The 22,899-nt window shown below is 43.2% G+C and overlaps 3 protein-coding genes across 4 annotated transcripts; 2 read left to right on the top strand and 1 right to left on the bottom strand.

The window, feature by feature from the left end:
- Positions 1-39: 39 nt before the first annotated feature.
- On the bottom strand, positions 40-2,757 carry LOC139918364 (proton channel OTOP3-like). Its single transcript, XM_071907719.2, has 7 exons — positions 2,157-2,757; positions 1,920-2,056; positions 1,736-1,794; positions 1,430-1,581; positions 647-1,332; positions 365-535; positions 40-251 (listed from the first exon to the last, which is right to left on the bottom strand). The coding sequence occupies exons 1-7, from the start codon at positions 2,542-2,544 to the stop codon at positions 81-83; spliced, it is 1,764 nt and encodes a 587-aa protein (XP_071763820.2). The 5' UTR covers positions 2,545-2,757; the 3' UTR covers positions 40-80.
- A 2,170-nt stretch (positions 2,758-4,927) lies between these two features.
- ush1gb (Usher syndrome 1Gb (autosomal recessive)) lies at positions 4,928-12,487 on the top strand. The gene is made up of 4 exons (XM_071907866.2): positions 4,928-5,127; positions 9,368-9,824; positions 9,999-10,831; positions 11,780-12,487. The coding sequence occupies exons 1-3, from the start codon at positions 4,964-4,966 to the stop codon at positions 10,827-10,829; spliced, it is 1,452 nt and encodes a 483-aa protein (XP_071763967.1). The 5' UTR covers positions 4,928-4,963; the 3' UTR covers positions 10,830-10,831; positions 11,780-12,487.
- Positions 12,488-13,694: 1,207 nt separating this feature from the next.
- fads6 (fatty acid desaturase 6) lies at positions 13,695-22,509 on the top strand. 2 transcript variants are annotated; one of them, XM_071907950.2, is made up of 7 exons: positions 13,695-13,760; positions 13,887-14,028; positions 17,930-18,096; positions 19,678-19,858; positions 20,088-20,275; positions 21,440-21,619; positions 22,360-22,509. In XM_071907950.2, exons 1-7 carry the CDS (start codon positions 13,695-13,697, stop codon positions 22,507-22,509), a joined length of 1,074 nt encoding a protein of 357 aa, XP_071764051.1. The 2 variants fall into 2 exon arrangements, with proteins under 2 accessions (XP_071764051.1, XP_078147027.1); XM_078290901.1 differs by having other exon boundaries at positions 13,695-14,028.
- Positions 22,510-22,899: the final 390 nt, after the last annotated feature.

Genomic DNA, 22,899 nt, shown 5'->3' with positions numbered 1-22,899 from the left:
TTCATGGCATTTTAGCAGAGCTCCATGAGATCCGTTTGACATTTGCAGGTCTTCAAGTTAGTTTAATAGTCAAACAGTCTTTATGCAGAGATGAGCAGCTCCATCAGAGCTGCTACAGAGTGCATCCTGTAGAAGACCCCAAGAGGCTGGCCCAGGTTTACCAGGACGAACCACGCGGTGAAGCCGAAGAACTGTTTCCCCAGGCCGTTCTCAAACTGGGGGTGGGCTCCAAACGCAGGGATGACCCACAGCTGAAAGAAGAGAGGGAGCATTTATGTATTACATATATGGAGAAACTGCTAAGGCCTTTTTATTCTGTAAGAAATCTGCTGAGAAATTTAAAAGACATAGTTGGTTTCATTACCATGATGTTGGAAAGGATGAGGAAAGCGCAGATTTCTTGTGTTGCTCTCTTGGCCCAGGACTTTTTCCCATTGTCTTCTTGGACAGCAGGTGGCGCTGACATGTTTCTCTCCAGCAGTGAGATGTCTGTCTGCCCCTCCTCTTGCATTGGGATGGAGACCTTTTTCTTAGGCTGTGGGACAATTATACCAACAAATTAGTTTTACAGTATATAATTTAAGAAAAACTTTTGCAATTTTACCAAACATTCACAAGAGGCTGAATGAAATGAAGGGGTGCTTACCTTGAAAATGTTGTTCCTCTGCCTCTCTTTCTTCTTGCTGAGAAGACTCGGATGCCTGTGGAGGCCCTCGATGATAAAGATGTTCTGGAGGATGAGTTCCAGCAGGCTGAGGAGGGAGTAGGAGAGGTCGAGGCTCCCCAGGGGCCCGCTGGCCCCCACGGCCAGGGCCGCCACCAGGGAGAAGTAGGACAGGGCTAGCTGGCCCAGGGCGGCCCCCACCAGGAGGATCACGTCCAGGCTACGGGTGGGGTTGTGTCCCCCCTCCTCTGCTCTCATCTCCAGCTTGTGGACCAGCATGCCGGCCAGGCAGCAGAGAGACATGGCGGGCATGACGGCTAGATGGTATCCGTAAAATATGAGGAAGGCGGTGAGGCGAAGCTGCCGCTGACTCACCCACACCTGATAGAGGATGAAGATAGTCACTCCCGCTATGAGGACCAGGCCGCCCAGCAGAGGGCCAAATAAGATCCCACCCTGGTGAACGATACGTAGGGTGAGCTTCTGAGCAACGTGCTGATGGGGACCGGGACTCATCCTGCGGCCGACGTTCTTCCACATCACATAAAGCATGCAGCCTGCCATCAGGTAGTACTCGATGTGGAAGGGATAAAGAACCTCGTAGCCTTTCCTGAAGATGAGGCAGGCTGCGCTTGCGCTGCACTGACAGAAGGTTGAATTGCCGATTCCTGGAGGCAGACATGGATAATTACACACCAATCAAGTTGTATGGTATTCGTGTTTGTTCATATACTTTTCTTTAATTGTACAAAGATGTATTTCTACCTGCTGAGTTCTCGGTGCTTTCAGAAAAATTTGTGTTGGTGAAATCCATCCTGTCTTCCTTCTCCAACTCGATCTCTTGATGGATGGTGTCCTCTGTCACTGCGTTCAGCCACAGCAGCAGGTCTGCAGAGAGGGTCATCATGAGCCCCGACCTGGGTGTGTATGAAATCATACATGCAAATAAACATAATGATAAAGTCAAATACAAAATCTAGTGAATGCAAATCTGTTGTGTATTGTGTTTACAAAGCCGGCAAATGACAGTCATGGATGTATCCTTATCTAAACTAAATGAGACAGATGCACCTGGTCATTATCTTGTGTCTGTGAATGCAATCTTTGGAATGAGCCCACAGTAAATATGTCTACAAAAGAAAAAGAAGCAATTATTCACTGAACAGGCATAAAGAGTCTTGGAGGCAAAATTAAGAATAATATTTTTTTTATGAACATACAGTATTTTTCATTGAAAGCAAATAAGTACCATTACCTGTAGCCCTAGAAAGGGAGCCTCGATGAATGGGGAGAGGACTTTAGCAGCAGGCTTACACTCCCTCAGAATGATTAAATAGCCGATCCTGAAGATATACAGCAGTAGGCTGAACGTAGCGAAAAGCATGAGGACCACTGAGATAGAGGAGGAAAACAAGAAAACACATTTTTCTTTGCATAGAGTGTCCCAAAACAAATGTTCTGTGCAATAACATCTTGAGATTCAAGATCTTACCTGTGACGGTGATTCCCCCGGCGTGGTGGTCTTTATGCGGGGAGATGCCAGGCTGCTTCCTGGCCCACAGCAGGTACCACATCATCCAGCCCACGCTGAAGCCCATCAGCAGCATCAGGAAGACCTGGGGCTCCTGGTGCTTCAGGCCCGTGGGGTTGAAAGCCTGGCCGGCCACCAGCGCGGCCCCCAGCAGCACCACGTTGAGCCCCAGCAGCCCAGAGAGCAGACGCCGCCCGCTTGGGACCCACACCAGGGCCGGATCCAGCTCTGGGTCCTGCATCTGGAGGTCCGAGCTCTCCTGGTTCCTTGGTTCATCGCTGGAGGGAGTTCCAGGTGTCCCCCAGGAGGAATCCAGCTCTGAGACTCGGGTTATGGGATCCGGATTCATACTCACCCCACCTCTTGGAGATCTTCCTTGCCTCTCTCTGGTTCAATCTGACTCTTTGGTTCCTTTCACCCTCTCTTTTCCTTCTCTCGTTCCCATTCAGTTTCTGGGGCTTTCACTCATGCCGTTCCCACATAACGTGAAAGGGAAATGCTGTGGCGCAACATGTGAGGGCATGTATTCAAAGAGCAGTTTGAAATATAGTCCTCCTCTTGATCTGCCTTCCTACTGTAACAACACAGCGGTGTAGGTGCGGTCATGAGCCCATACATACATTCAAATGAATCGCGACACACCTTTCCTAGCAAAAGTCTGAAGTATCTTGTTTACTTTTCATGTTGACCTTTGTGCTTTGTGCACAAAGTTTTCTGTGGGGAGCAAATGCCTTACATCATGGCCTTCCAACTAACTGAGAAGAATGTAGACATGTGTGGTCTCCTATAGCCTGCTCTTATTCTATCTATCGTTTTGTTTAAAAGTTTAATTGAATTAAAGTCAGTGAAATTGCTTTGAGAGGGTTATTGAGGCTGGGCTCTGTGCCACCCATTGCCACTGTTTGGAGTACAGTCTGCACCAGACACCGACGTCACAATATGTGTTCTTATCACTGCAATGCCTCAAGTAGCAGCTCCCAGTTCACTCCAAACTGATAACGTGCAGCTACTGGAACTATTTCCGTTTAGTTTTGGGATTCAATCTCAGAAATAAATTGTGTTGTGAAGTGTGCAGGAGGTGTCACTCCAGGTTATACATCTGGACCACTTACTGAAGTTGATGAATACATATGGATGATGTGTTCCAGTGTATTGAACCTGCTGTACATTCTTTGATGGGCTGCTGGTTTCTGCTCCCTTATGATCTTGTTCAGCTAAACATGGACCTTTTGTAATAAGTTATTTGTTCCCTCTATAGCACTTTTCTAAAACAAAGTTATCAAAGTCTATCACAATCAAGACACACAAAAGAAACAGAAACAATCAGAATCAGAATCAGAAATACTTTATTGATCCCCGAGGGGAAATTGGGTTTCGTTGCAGTTGTTCACAGAAATATATATAGGCATAGAGAAATTATAAGAAAAATAGAAATAAGAAAATAAATAAAAATATGTAGAATATGTGCATTATACTACAATAAAATAAAAATATGTAAAGTACCGTATGTGCATTATAAAAATATGTGCAAATAAAAATATGTAAAGTATGTGCATTATACTACAATATATAACAACAATAATATAGAAATAAGAAAAATAAGAAATTTGCGGGTGGGTGTGGGGGAGGAGGAGTAGGAGGAAATCCCTGACCTGGGCCTTTCACTCCTGCTTTTTTCCTTCCCCTTTGTTCTAAATTATTGCACAAAATTATTACTGGAATCAGTATTGCACAGTTTAAAATATAAGTTATAAATTATGGGGTTATTAAGCTGCTGACAGGGGTGAAATAAGTCCAAGGTCCAGTCTGTTGACTCAGAGTGTCTGACACTGAGGGAGGAGTTGAAAAGTTTGATGGCCACAGGCAGGAATGACTTCCTGTGGCACTCTGTGGTGCATCACAGACTAATAAAACATCCTTAGCATTGTCCGGCAGATGTTGAAGGACCTCAGCCTCCTCAGAAAGTAGAGACGGCTCTGGCCCTTCTTGTAGAGGTCTTCAGTGTTCTTAGCCCAGTCCAGTTTATTGTCAATGTACACTCCCAGGTACTCCACAATGTCCACACTGACCCCCTGGATGGAAACAGGGTTCACCGGTGCCTTGGCCCTCCTCAAGGTAGCAAAACAAAGACATAGCCATAAGGGTGGTGGTGGAATACGGATGTGCAAGCAAATAAAGTGGAACAATTAGAAAGAGAAACATTATCACATGAAAGCAGGTCTATAGGAATATGTCTTAAGAAGTGAAAGTGAAATATATGGCTGTCTATTTCTATCGAATTCATTTTTATTCTATTCTTTTCTATCTTATTCTATTGTACTCTACTGTATTCTATTCTATTCTATCGTACTCTATTCTACTGTAATCTATTGTACTTTTTTCTATTCTACTCAATCTTATTCTACGTCATTCTATTCTGCGATACTGTTCTGTACAGCACTATATTCTATTCTTCTGTACTGTACTCTACTCTCTTATGCTCTATTCTATTCTATTCTCAGTGGTTTGGATGATGAAGCCCCTCCTTGTTAAGAAGTGGGCGGGTCCATCGCATCATAGCCCCGCCCCTGCTTGCCAACCGGCACGCCTCGTGTTTGTCCCCTGGCAACCAGGCAAGCCTCTCTGCCTGCTCCCTGCCTCCCCAGGCCGTCCGCCCGCCCGGACACGCTGTGCCGCGGACAAACTTGCCTAAATAACAATAGGCAAACCCTCCAGCTCTCCATGGCACAGAACCGAGAGTGAGCCAGGCCCCCGAAGCCGCGGGCGCAATGAACGACCGGTACCACCGGGCGGCCCGGGACGGCTACCTGGACGTGCTGAAGGAGGCCACACGGAAGGAGCTAAACGCACCGGATGAGGATGGGATGACACCGACCTTATGGGCTGCTTACCACGGCAACCTGGAGGCGCTCCGGCTCATTGTGGGGAGAGGGTGAGTTCAAAACCCGCTTTCACCTGCAGGCTTCTCTGGAACAACCGCAAACTTACCTGCAGAAAGAGGCCGACCGAACTAGCTGACAGTCTCCAGGTGTCGCTAATTACGCAATCAAGTCTCACCTGTAGCCTACACTGCAAAGCTGATCCATGTCAACAAGTTATTCAGTGCAGTACTCGGTCTTAAAATCTTATTTTTCTTTTAAAAAAAATCTGCCAATGGGGATGAGATAAGCTCACATGTTTCCACTACAAATCAATTTTCAATATTTTTCTTGAACCAGGTGTCATTTTCTTGATATTAGTGGAGTGATCTGCTTTATTCTGCGTTGTTTCAAGATACTGACACTTGCTTCAATTCCTGATGCAAGTGAAACTGCATTAGAAATAAGTGGAATTTTCTCACTCCATTGGCAGAATATTTTACTTGTTTTAAGAAAAAATAAGATTTTGAATATGAGACTAAGCATCTTAACAGAATAGTGACTTGTTAATGTGGATATTTTTTGCAGTGTATCAGTGATGGATAGAGGGAAAGAAGACAGCTCTGCTCTGTCTCCCTTCACTTCGCTATCAGTTAATATGACTTTTTCCCCCCATAACAAGTGGACAAGAAGAAAAGAGTGAAAAGCTCTTTAGAAACCTCAGGTTTTATAATTCAGCTAGAACTAAACATATTAGTATTGATGTTAATATTGTAACCTTCCCTCGCTGGTCTGTTAACACACTGAAATAACAACATTGTGCTGGTTCCTGCCCCCATCACCCCTCTAATCAGTGCTGCTTGGAGATGGACTACTATACATTTTAACAGCCTAATTACAGAGAAAGGTCACTTGCAGCAGGATAGCCTTCCTAACAGTCAAACACTACACACACACACACACACACAGAATAAAGAACAGAGAAACGACGAGTGAGCGCTGATGTATGATAACTTTATGTTTAACCTGGCAGGTGTGACACGGACTGATCCATTACATAACAGTAACCCTGCAGGTCATACTCTAAATCTTATTCAGTTACCATACACAGGTCGTTTTTATACAGATCGATTACTGGAAGGGCAGCCCTCCTTTATCGCCACTGTAAGCTCACGAGCGATAGCATCTCCTCTCTTTGGCTTCACTCTAAACAAGCCTAAGAGTCTCATGCACATATATATCCCATAATCAGCGAGGCCTACACTGTATACTATAGAGAGCTTGTGCTAAGTATTTCTAGGGGAAGACAGAGATAATTAAAAGAGGGTTTAGGAGTAAGTCTATATTCCGCAAAAGATAAGTTGCAGCTGCTATATCAGATAAAGTCTTTTGTTGAAGGTTTAGCTGCTAGACAAAGCAGTCTTTGAAACAGTATATAGTATTTACTACCTATTTAAAAGGCTTTGTGTGGCAGCTTAGCGTGGCCGAGGCAGCCCCCCTTGAGAAGAGGAGGGTCGTATATATCATGCCTCCAGTGACGGGTTTATAAGGCGTGGAGTAAAGTGAGGGGCAGTTGAGACTGATGCTGGGGAGTAACAGCAGGAAAGGAAAGGTCACTGTGATGGATAGGGCATCTTCTTCCTAAAATGCTCCCTGGAGTGGATATGACTCAAACAAGGATGACTGCAGCTGCGCTCAAGATCAGCGTTCAGGGCAAAAGGTATTATTATTATTCAAATGTTTTTATTGAATTTTTCCAGACAGAAAAAACACATAACATAAACCACTCTTCCCACATGAAGACACATCACTAAATACACTAATCAAACCAGAAAATAAACAAGACAATAACAATAACAGACGATGCCTACTTCATAAGGTTCACGTCATAACCCCATTGTGGAAACAGAAAATACAGGGAGATCATTTTACTCTTTTGCAGAATATTTGGAATCAAAATAGTCCAAGAATGGTTGCCAGACTTTAAAAAATGTATGGACAGATGTTCAGGGCAAAAGGTAAATGGGAAAAAGAACAGGGCAACGTTTTGATTGATGTCACAGAGATCATTTTCCCTATTTTTTTTGTTGCTGAGTCACTATTCTGATTTGATTTGTTATTTATTAGTGATGTACACATGGTAGGCTGGGTGACTGTTGTGACTGACTCAGCGCTCCTGGCAGAGCTACAGATAGTCAAGTTACTGTTTGGGATAATCAGGTGTGATTCCTCCTTCGTATTACTACTGCGATGCATTTCTTGGCTGTTTTTTCGCAACATGATACGCTTAATTGGCCTTTCAGCAGACACCTTCAATGTAGATGCAAAACACGATGCTTTGAACCCTATGAGATAAACCACATATTTTTACTGTTATGTAACCAGTAATATCAAATGACAGTATATGTGTGTTGCTTAATGCCAGGGTGTGACATTGCAGGCAGGGAACTGAAATCAGCGTTCGGGCCGATAAAGGTGGTGACCTTACGGTGTGTGTGGTCACAGTGTCTCTGGGTGTCTGCGATAAAAAGACTCTCAGTGTGTGGGATAAATAATGCAAAAGTCACCTCTGTCATGTTTAACCCGCAGCATTTCAATTATTGATAAGCCCTCAGCCAAGGCCTAGCCGTGTGGTTGGGGGAAAGACAGGAAGGGGAGGGACTTGGAGGCGTTAGAAGTGTTGCGTCTGAAAATACACAATCAGTAAACTAACGGTACTGTACACACTGTTGGATGTGCTGAAAAAATTAAACATGCTACATGGCAGTTTCAACATGCAACATTCAAACAGTTCCAAAAGCCAGTGGCCGATGTGGGTCAAACGTGTTGTTTTCCCAGTGATTGGTTGCACAGCATTATGGGAGTGCTTTATTCTACCGATATCTGGCTAGTATAGTGTTGATGTCTATCCATTCAAATCTGGAAAATGGTATAGGCCTAATACCCTATCATTTTCATTATACTGATGTTGGAGAAAAAATAGCCTATGCTGTTGTGAAAGCAGCATCCTGAAACAGAAACAGCAGGTGCTAGCCTTCATGCATTCATTCATTCATCCATTCAGATAAGGCAGCTAACATTACTGCTAGTTGGAATTGGTGGAAAAAGACTGCAAGTTCACTCCTTGTATTTCGTATCCCCAATTCTAACTGGCTGTGACAAGTGAAGTGAAATCTTGTGTACCTAAGTTTCAATATAATACATAAACATACCTTCGTTGATACCTTACCTTACCTAACTGAAGTAATAATGTGCTGTTGATCATGAAAGCATCTCTGACTGGAAATTGCAGGGTCCCTCTTGCTGTAAACGGAGGAGATGAAATGACATAATTGTAGGTCATATGGATGTGTCGACTTACTTCCTGCGTTTGGTCTAATGTGTAAGGGGATAAGCAAAGGTGAGGTTGAGTTTCTCGGTAAACCTGGGGATTTAGAGCACTGGTCGTTATCAGGTGACAGAATAATAATGTGGCAAAATGCGGAGCCTTCGCTGTGCCGGACCTCGATAAGAAACATTTTGGCTGTTCTCTGCAGCAGAGTAAATTAGGAAGTGAGTTTCCAGGCTAAACCTCTGCAGAAAAGGGGTTATTAGTTGGATACTGCTATCAGTCAGTGTTGAAAGGTTCAAGAAAGTTGCAGGTGTGTGAATCACGGAGATTGCCATGGTTTCATAATAGAGAAGTGACTTGGTCTCATTGAGAGTTACCAGAGAGGGTTTATCATAGTTAATGAGTGAGAATGTATGAGTGTGCTCTTACATATTTGCTATAACTGTTAGTTTGGGCATTTTGAGAAGATGGAGGGTACTACTGTGTAGAAGATGTAGGGAAAGTGTAAAAACCTGAAAAAGAGTATCTGCAATGTAATGGAATTCATGAATCAGGGTAAACATAGTATTAATGAAGAATCAAAGATAAGATTTGTGGACGAATCCTTGCATTTATTGCAATGGTTATAAACTGTGCCATGGGCATAGAAGGAAAGTGAGAGAGAATTAAGATGGTGATAGTTAATAATAAAGTATGATAGATTTGTGTGAGGGGATGGGTGACGGGGAGCAAAATAGTTTAGGATTAGTAACAGGATTGATAAATACAATTTGAGTTTTTAAGATGATGTGAATCTCAGTTCACTCTAAATCAGTGGGAAGCAGCAGTGCACTTCCATGTGCATGCACACAAACACACACACAGAGTTTCAATAATACAGAGGTTCAGGATGACTTCTTAACAAAGAAATTTCCCCCCGGGGATTAATAAAGTACCTACCTACCTACCTACCTACCTACCTTATCCCCTGCTGTCTCCTCCAGAGGCGACCCGGACAAGTGTGACATCTGGGGGAACACGCCGCTCCACCTGGCGGCTGCCAACGGCCACCACAACTGCCTGTCCTTCCTGGTGGCTTTCGGTGCCAACGTGTGGTGTCTGGACAATGACTACCACACACCGCTGGACATGGCCGCCACCAAGGCCCACATGGACTGCGTTCGCTACCTGGACTCCATCGCCGCCAAGCAGATCACCCTCAACCCCAAGCTGGTCAGCAAACTCAAGGACCGGGCGTTCCGTGCCGCCGAGCGCCGGATGAAAGACTGCGCGAAGCTCCAGAGGAAGCACCACGAGCGCATGGAGAAGAAGTTCATGAAGGAGTCGGTGGCTTTAGACAACTCGGACGCTATGAGCTTCTCCAGCTACACAAGTAGCAGCACACTGAGCCGCAAGCTGCCCCAGTTCAACACTGTCACCTCCAACATGCCATACTCGCAGGTGGGTGCTCTTTCACGTTGTATGATGTCACTCTACCATCAGTGGAGCCTATAGTCTCAGCATTGTACACATAATGTGAATGTAGAACATACAATTATTTGTGTGATTTTATTCTTTCAGTTGCCTTATTGGTTTTTGTGGTTTTCCTTTACTGAATTCCTACTTTCTTCTCAGGCCACCCTGCATTCCACAGCCAAGGGAAAGGCCAAGATCCAGAAGAAGCTCGAGAAGAAGAAGCAGGTTGATGGCACTTTCAAGATCTACGAGGACGGGAGGAAGAGTGTGCGCTCGCTCACTGGCCTGCAGCTTGGCAATGACGTCATGTTCCTCAAACAGGGCACCTATGCCAACTCCAAGGAGCGATCGCGCCTCAACATCCGGGACATGTTCCCTCGTGGCAACCACGACGACGACGACGACGCAGACACCATCTCCCGTGCCATCAGCGACCCGGGCCTCCACGAGGCCGCCTATTCCGAGATCAGCGGAGACTCCGGTCGCGACTCCCTGTTCACCCGACCCGGGCTGGGCACCATGGTGTTCAGGAGGAACTATATGAGCGGGGGCCTGTTTGGTATCGGGACGCGGGACGAGGGGAGCGTAGCGGGGAGCGAACCCGTGGGCCGGGCACCTAACGTGCGTCTACGCGGACGCCTGCCCCGGCACTCGCCCAGCCTGGACGAGGACAGTATCGGCAGCGCCTTGAGTCTGCAGGAAAGAAACCTGCAGGAGTTGCCCTGGGAAGAGGCTGAGGTCGGGCTGGACGAGGACCTGGAGCCAGAGAACAGTCCGCTGGAGACCTTCCTGGCCTCTCAGAGCCTCAGCGAGTTCATGCCCATCTTCAGGAGGGAGAAGATCGACCTAGAGGCTCTGCTGCTTTGCTCGGACCAGGACCTCACCAGCATCCACATCCCTCTGGGCCCCAGGAAGAAGCTGCTGGATGCCTGCAAGAGGCGCCTGGACACCCTAGATGATCCAGAGGGCATTGAAGACACTGAGCTGTGAGGGTCAGTATGGAGTTAGACTTTTTTGTTTTTAAAGGAACTACACAACTGTCCATTCCCACCAGATAAACCTTAGTTGTCACACATAAGCTCCCATATTTGCATGCATCAAGGTAGACTTTGCATGACATTTGGTGGAGACAGTTTTATTTATATAAGTACGTCACAGAATTGTGAGGACATGAATGGAAGTGTGGATATTTGGATAATCCAATGTTGATACTCAACTATCATGTGACAAAAACTAGATGTTCAGCAAAGTGTCACAAAGCATCTCTACAGACTATGTAACCCTAACCTTGACCATAGCATAACCCTAACCCTAACCCCATTTTTAAACCTATAAACCCAACCCTATTTCTAACATTAACCGCAACCCTAAGATTAACCCTAGCCCAGATATTGAATATCAATAGACTTTTGTTCACACAATTGAGTTAGACTCAGTAGACTCTTTAGTGACACATTATAGTCACTTGATAGGAAGTTGAGTATCAACTTCATCATTGGACTATCCAGATAAAGGGTGACTAATCCTAACCCTGTTAATATCAAATGTGTACTTTACTCATCTAGCTCCACAGGACTACAGCGCTAGCTTTTCACCAGGTAAACAGGGCCATCTAGTGGAGACTTACACAGTTGTGAGATGAGGCATTGGAGCTACAGTGCATTATCCTTTGTAGGCCATTGTAGTGAATGTACAAAATATTAGTGATGCTTACTCTTTTCATGAAGTACACTGATGAGGTGAATCCAGGTAAAAGCCAACATCCCTTATTGATTTCCCATACTTAATTTATACAAATCACAAAGAAGGAGATGTAGGGAAAGAGAAGCAACTAAAAATCACAAAGATGTTCCTAATATTTTCTACATTGTATATTATTATATACTATTGTACTGGTGAACCATTATACTTACATCTATTATTTCTTGTTTTATTTACAGGATAGAAATACAGTGAAGCTCTGTTCTGTAATATTCAAGGACTCCACCGGTGATTCATGGAATAATTCCTGGAAGGAAACAAAGGAGATTACAGCCCCTGTTATTTGACTTAAATATTCAATACAATCAATGGAGGCATTATGGAACGTAGACATCTGGCATAAACTCGGTATGGAAGTAATGAACATTTTGTTGGAAAGCCTTGCCACATATACGCACACATGGACACACATTGTGCCTGTCATTCTGTTACTATAACACCTGGTTATCTTTGGATACTGTATTTATTCATGTATTAATTAATGATTTATGTATTAATGAATGAAGCTTATCCTCCTGACGTATTGTCAATTATTTATTATGCCTTCATTGTACAGTTTTCTTACTTTAATAATTGCTAAAAGCTAAAAATGAGTTATTTTATCCATGGCACATGCAAAATATGAAGATGACTTGATGTTTATGATGAATGAAAGTAGCCCTTGACTGTTGCTCTACAGACAATAATGTGGTAACTGGTAATGTGACGTCATGCGAGTGTGTGCTAGATAACACTGTTATCTCGGGTTGCTCTGGGTGTATAAGGTTTCCCTAAAGGTCTGCCTGTGCACTTGAAAGTATGACTGTGCATGAATGTACATTTTTATGTTGTTGACGGAAATCCATTTTTGTAACACCAAGTAAATCATTTGCAGATGTACCCACAGACATAAGACACAGACATCTTTTATTAAAATAAAAAAATGAAAGATTATTTTTTGTGTATATATTCTAGCATCACCAGCTGATGTGCTATATATTGCTATGTGCACCCCGTCCCGCTCTGGCCTGTCTGACGAAATGACTGATTCTGAAGACTGATGCCGATATGAATAGAACAAACAGTCTTGAGGCTGTGGAGGGATGTAAGGAGAGCTGTCAGGCAGCCTGGTGTTCTTATGTTCCCTGCTCTCTAGTATCTGGTCTCCTTTGGAGTCAAAAATGGACTCCATGTATCTTTTTAAAGAGCACACTGCAGTCAGCATGGCTTCAAGCCCAGAACGGCTGGCCTGTCTCCAAAAAAACAAAAAAAAAGAAACACTCGCACACAATCACTCACACCAGATATGTGCACACAACACACCTGCACCCACACATACACACACTACAACTATCTAGGCACATTCTTGCACTCTGCACACCATCACTCTGACCCCTCCCCTAGCAGCAAGAAACAACTAACAGAGTGCTGACCAGCCGCTGCTAATCCCTCTCCCCTCCTTTTCCTCAGCCCTCCTCTCTCCCTCTCCTTTCCCAGGACGTATGCCAAGGTTACAGGGATGGGAGGGGAGAGGAGGAGAGCCGAGACAAAGAGGCAGAGGGGAGGGGGGAGAGCGACATACACAATGTATGAGAAGCTGTGCCGGGGAGAGGGAGGGAGCAATCGAATCCACTCTCTGGCTGAGCGGCTGCAGTTTTTGTGCCGGTTGCTGGTGCGTGAGTATTTTGCAGGCACCTTCTGGAATCCATCACGGCACAGGGCAGCCTTAAATCTCCTGGGTCCTGTCTTACACAGTGCTGTGGGATAAAGAATCTCTATGCTGGTTACTCGACCAGGGACTGCATCAGGAGCAACCTGACGAGAGAGAGAGAGAGAGAGAGAGAGAGAGAGAGAGAGAACACTCCTTAAAGAAGATAAGGAGAGACAAGAGGAGGGACCTCTAGGCTTGTGGAGGAGCAGCAAGGGGGCTGGACTAATCTGACAGGCTTTCTTGCCAATTAGGACTTTCACAATGCTAACATTGACCTGTGGACTTTGTGTTCAGGGTGCAACATTCAGGCAGCTCTAGCACTGGCTGCTGTATGAGGACCCAGTCTGCATGGTTGTCGCTTTGACTTGAGTTTGTTGTCAGCTGTCAACACTACGAGAGCTGACATGCAGAATGTACCGGAAGAATGGAGGGAAGGACAAGATGAGAAAAGAGGTGAGAGGGATGTCAAAGCCTGGGATGGGGAGATGTTATTCCAGAGGAGAGGGGCCTCTGGGGATTCCAAGCAAGACATGAGAGAAAGGGGCAATGGAGAGATGAAGGGAGAGCGCAAGGAGAATGGAGAGACGGGCAACAAGGAGATGGAGGTGACAGACAAAGAGTCACTGATGATGGAGCTGACCAGGCTGGTGCAGAAGACGGTGAAGGACAGCAGCTGGTGGGAGAGGAGAGGTGTCGATTGCAGCATCCTGGCGGGAGCGTTCCTCTGCCTGCCGCCCGGTAAGACTCTGCACACTTTAGGAACTTCATGCAGTTGTGATGATGATGGAGCGGCTTTTTGAAAACTACTTCAGTGAAACGGTCCAAGCGCTGAACATCGTTAATAAGGAGGTGACTGGTGGGAACGGTTGGCTATTACAAGAGGGTGGTCCAGAGTCTAACATGTGGACTACTTTTAAATTATGCTTTTAAGTAATGCCATGTCTGGGACTTTGGAACATGACACCTAGAATATGAATTACAAGTGTTACATTGAATCTTTAATCCAGAATTTATACTGCAGCAAAACCTATCAAACGATAATATTCTCAGTTATGAATGTACTGTATAGCATCTGTCATGTGATAACAAAGGAGTCACCCCCCTCAATAATCTCAGTCCAATACTGTTGTCATTACTGGTGCACACAATCATGGTTTCCAATGCTTTGCCTCTATCTGGGTCACTGGTGGTCAACTACTGACCTCAATTAAGGCTAGTGCCTAGTGTGACTCATGTCACTTGAGCATTGGACCTGACAGCTTTTAGCAGCACCGTAAGAAACCTGGCTAAAGCAGCAGCTTGATTTGTAATCTATACTTGTAGAAGTATCTATGCTGCATTATTACTGCATGATTTTCTTGCTGTTGGAGCAGCAGTGCAACAGCAGTGCAGCATGCATATGAAAAGTTCCTCTGACTGCATCTGTAATTAAATTAGGTTTACATACAATTAAGTACAGGAGTACATTTTCTCTTACTAAATCAGTACAGTGGAGAGTATGACTATAGCATTTGGGTGTAGAAATGTTCACTTTTTGGTTTAATTATCACTAAGCGCTGAATAACTGCTGCATCACACTGAATAATTGCTGCTATTATTACTATTTCTGCATCACACTGATCTGAATAATTGCTGCTATTATTACTATTACTCCATATCAGGGCATTGCTGCAATTTGAGACTCAGAAATTCTGCACTTTAAGACTACTTTAAGAAAATCCTGCAAATCACACTGAACAATTGCTGCTTCTCACTGAACAATTTACTACTATTATTACTATTGTTTCATATCAGGGCATGTTGCAATTTGCAATTTGGGCCCACTTTGCACCTTGTTTATTTTTCAGATTTTTACAGTCTTATTCCTATCCTCACACTTTGCTCACTTTATATTTATACTTATATTTATATATTTATTTACTTATTTTTATAATGGTGTTTTTAATTATGTGCTTTCTTCTTGGTTTTATTATTGCTATTACCGGAACCGGGACCTGAGTACCTCATTTCGTTCCCTTTCATGTACAACATGTTCTGGAATGACAATAAAACATCCTTATCCTTATCCTTATCCTTATTGAATTCAGCACCAGACTGGGGCAGTGACCCAAGGAGGCATCTGTCATTGTGTATCACTGACCTTGTGGCTTATCACCTCGAAATAGATTGCTTTGAAATAGGAGGTGCGGTATATTAGCACCATATTTCACTGTGTTAGGAATAGAACATGGCACTTCAACCCCGCTCTCAAACAGCCAGAGTAGCTTCATTAGGTATTTGTGTTGCGTGGTTATTATAGTTATAAAGCCCAATCTGTCAGCAGAATACAGCAACACATGCAGTGCCACAGTCACTTCATTACTGACTATGTTTATGTGTAATTAATTGGACTGATGGCATTTTTCATTCTCAAACTGACTGACCGGGTCCTTGATATAAGGACTGACAGGTCGTTTTAAATCAAACTGTTTGTGAATATTGGACTAAAATGAGAGTGGATTGCAGGACAGAACCAGGGCCGGCTCTAAACTACTGGAGGCCCTAGGCAAAATTTTCTGTGGAGGCCCCCTTTTGAGACGAATCCTCCCCGCCATCAAGCAATAAAGACTGAGTAAAAAATGTGTTTAAAGCACTGTATTTTTGTTAGCCATTATAAGATAGAGCACATGAATATCAAAATAAAATGTAATAAATACAAAGGTGAATGTGTCTCTCTCCTCTTGTGTGGACATGAGCTGAAAATGAGGACTTTCAAGACAGCAGTGGCTTTAGAATTGTTAACAGAAGAACGGTGATGTTACTTATCTTGACCAATACGAGCACTTTGCTGTCTGGGTCCTCTGCCCTTGTGGCTTGTGGTTCTGCTGCCTCAGTTCCGCCTAAGAGTTTCAACATTGTTCCTATGAAATGTAACATATGTGTCAACATTAAAATATCAGAAAATAACAGACTGGAGAGCAAAAAGTGAAATTCCACTGACTGCACATAATATTACTGTAAATTGGAATTCATTACATACCTTCTCAACTAGCTTAAATTAACTTGACAAAGTTCTGATAGAATCCAGTAAAATATTAACAGAAAACTAATTTTACAAAAACACAATATACAAGTCAGTTAAACCTGCCATTAAACTTTTAACTACCAACACCCATCTCAAATTCATATCTATTCAAGTCCAACTTCCCTGGACTAAATTTAGTGATTGATTGAATATTTGCTGTCTAGCTAAACAAAGCTCCTATTATTAGCCTACACTGCATAGTAAGGGAATTACAGTATGTCAGCTACTTAGCTAGTAGTGTTAACTGCAGCTGCTACCACTTATCTGCAGATGAAGCAACTAAATTAGTGTAAATGCACAATTATTTGAAACGCCACTGCAATGGTTAACTGTGGTGGTTAACTGTGGGGTTAACCCCACCGGTGGGACCATCATTACAAACGCATCATTACACCCCCGAGGGGTGTTTTCACTTTGGCGGAGTCATACTGCCTCCACAGAATCAGTGCTTTTGATTGGTTTTATGATCACTGGCACGTCATTTATCCAATAAGAACTGTTTTGTTTTTTTTCAACTGTAGAAAAAAATAATAAAGGATGCGTGAGGCCCTAGGCATTTGTGAGGCCCTATAGGCATTTGTGAGGCCCTATAGGCATTTGTGAGGCCCTAAGCATTTGCCTATTCAGCCTATAGGGAGCGCCGGCCCTGGACAGAACTATCAACACATGAATAAGACAGAGATCTAGTTTCAACACATCATTTTATGACCAGTCTGAGCTAATTTCTGCATAATGTGGATACCAAAAATAGCTCCCTTTGACACAGTAGCCTTGGCCTGGCCTATAACCCAATATAAAACAAAACATGTTTGGAGACTAGAGACTAAACTAGCAACCCTAACTGAAATGAAACTGAACCAGAAAACTGCAGTTCAACCTGCAGTATTGTTATCATGTGAGGAACCCCCTGTGATAGCATAGTGTAAGACACACAGCCACACACCCACCCATGAGGAGAGATAAAGTTTCCCTCTTTCACCTGATCTTCCACCTGTCAAGGATGAAACTCACACCACTCTCACAATGGGATGGCTGGGTGGGTAGGTAGGAGATAGGATACCGTGTGTTTTTACACTGTGAAAAAGGTCGTCAGTGGGGTCAGTGGACACACACACACACACACACACACACACACACACACACACACACACACACATACATACACATTCAAGAAAAACAGAACAACATAAGAGGGAAAGGTCTGTAGAGGAGAACATACAGTAACTATAATAATAGACCATGAATAGAGGAAGACGGAAGCGAATGTTCCAGGTATTGTGTTCCAGATAAAACATGCTAAACAAATAATAACAAGAATAAGAAAAATACGAGCACGAATATTCTTTCTTCTTTTCTTTTCTGTCTCATGATGCCAAGGTCAAGGCAGAGATATCTTGTCAAGACTGTCTCTCTCTCTTGTCTCTCTCTTTCTCTCGCCAAAAGTGAAAGTCGGTGCTTGTTCCGAGATTCTTTTGCTAAATATTTGGCTAAATATTTGGCCATAATGTAACAACTTTGCTGCTTCTGTCTCTCTTTTCTACCCTCCTCCCCTGATCCCTCTGTCCTGTCCCGCAGCCTTTCTGCTGCTGGGTTCCTGTCAGATACTGTGGTTCTCGGCGGGGATGCTGCTGATGGGCGTGGCCCACGCTGTCATCACCATCAAGGGAACGCACCTCGCCAGCCACGGGGCGCTGAGCGAGTCCCAGGCCTGGGGAGAGTTCTGGGCCGTGTTCTTCATCGAGGTGAGATGTTCAGAAAAAACCTGCTCTCCATCATTTGGTCATGAAGGGCAAATTGTTATCAAAGCCAAACCTTATTTTTGAGTTTCATAGGTTTTGTTATACTGCTGGCATTTGTTCTCACATGCAACCCTGTAGCAAATAATAATATAATAATTGCTGGATTAACGTCATAACTTATCAAATTGTAATAGAAATGACCCTGAAAATGTAATAAAACCTGTTATCAACCTGTTAATGTCATAAATAACATGACATTATTACATTGACTGCCAATAATTACTTAATAAGGGATATAAGATATCTGATGATGACATAACTAAAATAATAATATTGACTAATAAAGTTGTTTCAAAGTCTATATTATTGCATTACTAGATTAAAAACATTTAAATTAATTAAACATTAAAAATATGTTACACCCCTTATGAGGTAATAAAAGCCAGATAATGTACTAATGTGATGTTATTACATTATCCAGCAATTCATTACATTTACATCCTATTTAGAGACACATTTTTATTTCAATCAGGAGAAACAAGTGAATGAAGTAAAGATAACTTATCTTATAAAGATTATTATAACAGATGATATAGTGAAAATTAAGTCTTGTCAAGAAAGTCTTTGGCGCTTAGACTCTACAGGGAGATTTTGTAATTGAGGGGCACCAGCCCTGAGCAGCAGCAAGATAAATCCCCCCATGGAGTCCAGACACTGGTGGCGGTGGTGGCTGATGACTCTGCTGAGACTGATAGGCTGTTGAGGCTGATGAGTGATGAAGCTGATGAAGCTGATGAATCTGCGAAGACTGGGCGGAGACGGGGAGGTGGAGGGGTGCGCATAACAGCAGCATGAACGGACTAAAGCGGAGAGAGAGAAACCTATTTAAAAAGACAGCAGCAAGATGATAGGCTAACAATGGAGGTGTGTCGCTGTGCTATTGGATAGATGTGACCAGCTGATGTGAACAGCTGATATCTCAATTGACGGCCTGGGAAATGACAGCAAAGAAATAATGAGTGAGCATGCGTGAGAGATGTGAATGGCAGGATGGTATGAGAAGTAAAACTACAGCCTAAGCATGCAAAAGATAGTCTTCCAGACTGAACCTTCGCTAAAATTCCATTACATTTTGACAAGTTGTTACATTATGGCCAAATATTTTATTATCAGTTGCTTATTATCTCAGATTCTGTGGTTTTCAAGCCTATATCACAGCCCTAGAAACAGCAGTATTTAAAATGCCATTATGGGTCATTCATGTTTATCATAGCAAATAAGGTTGTTAAACCTAGATGTGGATGTTTACTGAACTTCGCTCACGACAAAGACAAAACATGATCGTAGCCTTCGCTGCTCTTTGCCCTTGGCCTGCTTATCAAGGCAAACAAAGATAGAACATATTAGACTACGGTGAAGCAGGTCTGTCTATGTCTATTTGCCTGTCTTGGTAATCAGTACCAGCATTGATTCTCCTGCTCGATGATTTTCATGTGGATGTTTTTGTGAGCTGCATCACTGGTGGTTTTGTTGTTTGGATATTCTCATACATGCCCATCTGTCTGTGTCTGTTCATCCTCACAGATATGTGGCTCATTCACAGCGCGAGCGGGAGTGCAGGCCCACATCAAGATGCACCATGCTCATACTAATGTGATTGGGCTGGGTGACTCCAGCACATGGAAGGTCCCCTCCCTGTCCCGCTCGGTCTACCTGTTCATAGCTCCCCTGGCAGTTCCCATCATCACTCCTCTTGTTGCACTAGGTAAGCCGAGCTAAAAGACCCAAAGTGCAAGCCTGACAGAGTTAAATATTCTATTTTGATTTGTATGTTTACTTGAATATTTCAGCATTAAATGTGATTATCCGCAGAAAGCCGAGAAATATTTTTGACTGGGTTTTGAAACTTTTTGATCCTTGTTACTCCATCTCTATCAGTTAGGTGCGAATTTATTCTCATAGCTGTGACGGCTTCTGATTCTCTGGTTTTGCAGGTCAGCTCAAAGAACACTCTTTGGCCCAGGCCATGAGGACCATACTGATGGTAACACTGGGCCTGTATTCTCAGTACTGGCTGCTGATCAACGTCTCCGGGTTCCAGTCGCCTCTCAGCACCTTAATCTGCATGCTTGTGTGTAGGGCGATGTTCTCTCTGCCGTATATCCATGTCAACATCTTTCAGGTGAGCACACTTGCAGACAACACAGATACATCTTCCCCCACAAATTCCCACAGATACACAAAGATGCTCATAGCCATGCATTCACATTTCACAGAATTGTTCAAGACTTGTTCAAAAGTGCGGGGCATGTCAGTTCATGCAGAATATTCGGGACAAATTATGAGAGCACCACTTGTTGCGTGGCCTTTTGAGAAAACCCCTTTCAATGCAGCATTGTGTTCGCAAAGATCTCACCAGGAATTCCAGTCAGTGAACTAAAGGGACAAAAAGGAACAATTCATGCATGATTTTCCCAGACGGAGCCTTAGTCCTGGACTTCATTGTGCATTGTTCTGATCAAAGTGTTTGAAGATGGATTAGAAAACATGGATTCTTGATCTGAAGTAAAGGGGCTTGTGGAGGGGAATGTTTGTTCTCCTATGTGGGGTTTGTCTGTTAAGAAAAACCCCATCCTTCCCTGTTTCTTGTTGCTATTGTTGGCCATTGTCTTATCTTTTTTGCCCTGAACTCAGCATTTCCCCTTTATTTATTTTTTTTAGCAGTGGTGGCTGGGCTTAACTTTGGTTTTGGCTTGGTTGGCTTTGGTCTAACCCTGCTTTGGAGACAATGCCTCTTTAGTGAAAGTTGTAGCACTAAAACCATTCATATTCCCATTGTTTATGGGAAAAACACTAATTCTACACATCGACTAAATACAGTATCTGTTGGTGTTTGGGTGTATTTGGCTGAAATATAATTGTTTTTGTTTTTTTATTTAGCATTTACACAAGCAATGGTGGCAGTTTTATAGTGTGTTGGCCCATCAATGCTAAACGAATATTGAGTAAATATTGCTTGAAGTATTGAAATCCCGTCTGGTTGATCCTCCCCTGTTTGGGAATTTATTGATTGAGCTGCTTCCTAATGCAAGACCAGAAGTTGACTAATATTGATTCTCTTCTAAAATTGATTCTCTAAGTTCTAGAGTTTAATGAATAAAAAAGGAAGAGAATAAGAATATATAAAATAACAGCAGACAGCAAAGTGCACAGAGAACAATTTATCATATCCCTAACCCATATTAACATGATAAGATAATCCCAAACACAGAATGTGTAGTTCTAACCTTCCAGCACCCATCACATCTAAATTTTGATTAACTGTAAAACTGTATCTGATTCACAGCACATTGGCCTCCCCATGTTCTCCCCCACCCGCCGGCCCAAGAGGATCTACCAGATGACCCACGGAGTCCTGAACCTGCCGCGCAATCCCCTGCTAGACTGGACGTTTGGACACTCGCTCATCAACTGCCACGTGGAGCACCATCTCTTCCCCTTCCTGTCTGACAACATGTGCTTAAAGGTAGGAAACACACACATTATTTATTAAAGAAGCCATTTGTAGCACTAAATCATTTTGAGACATCAGTATAATTGCTGTAAATAAATGAGACCATCACCAAGAAGATTGGCCTCTATGCTGAATTTTACATTGTATCACTGGGGAGGAATTTGCTGGAAATGTATTCGATTTATGGCACAAAGCAGGAAGAGGGCGCGGTTCTGTTCTTCCAGCACAAATGGAGCTGAAGCTTTCTCGCAATGGAATTGAGTGAAAGGTCGATGGAAAAATCACCTTCAGCATGTTTATGGTCTGCAGTAAAGCCAAAGAGAAAACAAACACACCCAGGGCAACAGCAGGGAGGGGGAGGGACAAGTAGGAACATCCTGCTTGTGACAGGAAGCCACAGGGTTTTTAGGAAATGTGGTCTTATTCTGGAGAAACACTATAGCACTAAAAATACCACTGGTGTGAGATAGAGGCTATCAATCATCACAACCATGGTCTCATTTATTTACACTAATTACACCAAGGTATCACAATTAGACAATGATATGTTGAACTTTAAAAAAGCTACATTTCATGTAAATAATATAGGCTTACATTGATTATTTTTATTGGGTTCAAGTATATTGATTGACCCTAGTTTCTAAACAGATTTCAGTTAAGACAACTTGTGTCTTGTTCATTTTTATTGGACACGTCTATGAAACTGTCCCTGTGTTTACTTTGATTCTCACTTTCCTTCCACAACTCACCAGGTGAAACCTATTGTGTCCAAGTACCTGAAGGAAAAGGAGCTTCCATACCAGGAGGACAGCTACCTCTCCCGCCTGCGCCATTTCTTCCTCAAATACCAGGAGCTGATGGTGTTCGCCCCACCAATCACAGAGCTGGTGGGAGTGCAGTGATGGAGGGCAGATGGTGAAAAAGTGGTGAAGGAGGAGAAAAACTATTCTAACTCATGCTGCTATTCACACAAAGACTGTTATTGCATAAAAGCACAAGCTTCAACTATTAAGTGCATCTCTGCTGGCATATTACAACAAGCACAATCCATGTTTGCACAACCTATAGCATACAATATAAGTTTTGAATCAATAATGCATTGACGTGGCAAGATGTGATTAAATATTTAGTTCGCTCTAACATAGTAATATTACACTTGAAGGAGTTAAATTAACACAACGCCCTTGTAATTGAATATTATATCAGCTGAGTGAAATTCCTCACATGGATAAATGTCTTACACTTTAAAAAGTCATTTAATTAGTAGCCCAAAGGCAAGAGCTCTACTAAAA

The sequence above is a fragment of the Centroberyx gerrardi genome, chromosome 20 (assembly GCF_048128805.1).
Source record: "Centroberyx gerrardi isolate f3 chromosome 20, fCenGer3.hap1.cur.20231027, whole genome shotgun sequence".
In the NCBI taxonomy this organism is placed as follows: Eukaryota; Metazoa; Chordata; class Actinopteri; order Beryciformes; family Berycidae; genus Centroberyx; species Centroberyx gerrardi.
This window is presented reverse-complemented; position numbering and strand designations above follow the sequence as displayed.

Excerpts from the sequence above, each read along its gene's own strand:
- ush1gb (XM_071907866.2), top strand. The coding sequence starts at position 4,964 with ATGAACGACCGGTACCACCGGGCGGCCCGGGACGGCTACCTGGACGTG. Across the intron at positions 5,128-9,367 it reads CGGCTCATTGTGGGGAGAGG|AGGCGACCCGGACAAGTGTG; the intron begins GTGAGTTCAAAA and ends TGTCTCCTCCAG. Across the intron at positions 9,825-9,998 it reads CCAACATGCCATACTCGCAG|GCCACCCTGCATTCCACAGC; the intron begins GTGGGTGCTCTT and ends CTTTCTTCTCAG.
- fads6 (XM_078290901.1), top strand. The coding sequence starts at position 13,695 with ATGCAGAATGTACCGGAAGAATGGAGGGAAGGACAAGATGAGAAAAGA. Across the intron at positions 14,029-17,929 it reads GTTCCTCTGCCTGCCGCCCG|CCTTTCTGCTGCTGGGTTCC; the intron begins GTAAGACTCTGC and ends CCTGTCCCGCAG. Across the intron at positions 21,620-22,359 it reads CTGACAACATGTGCTTAAAG|GTGAAACCTATTGTGTCCAA; the intron begins GTAGGAAACACA and ends ACAACTCACCAG.
- LOC139918364 (XM_071907719.2), bottom strand. The coding sequence starts at position 2,544 with ATGAATCCGGATCCCATAACCCGAGTCTCAGAGCTGGATTCCTCCTGG. Across the intron at positions 1,333-1,429 it reads AAGCACCGAGAACTCAGCAG|GAATCGGCAATTCAACCTTC; the intron begins GTAGAAATACAT and ends GTCTGCCTCCAG. Across the intron at positions 252-364 it reads TCATCCTTTCCAACATCATG|CTGTGGGTCATCCCTGCGTT; the intron begins GTAATGAAACCA and ends CTCTTCTTTCAG.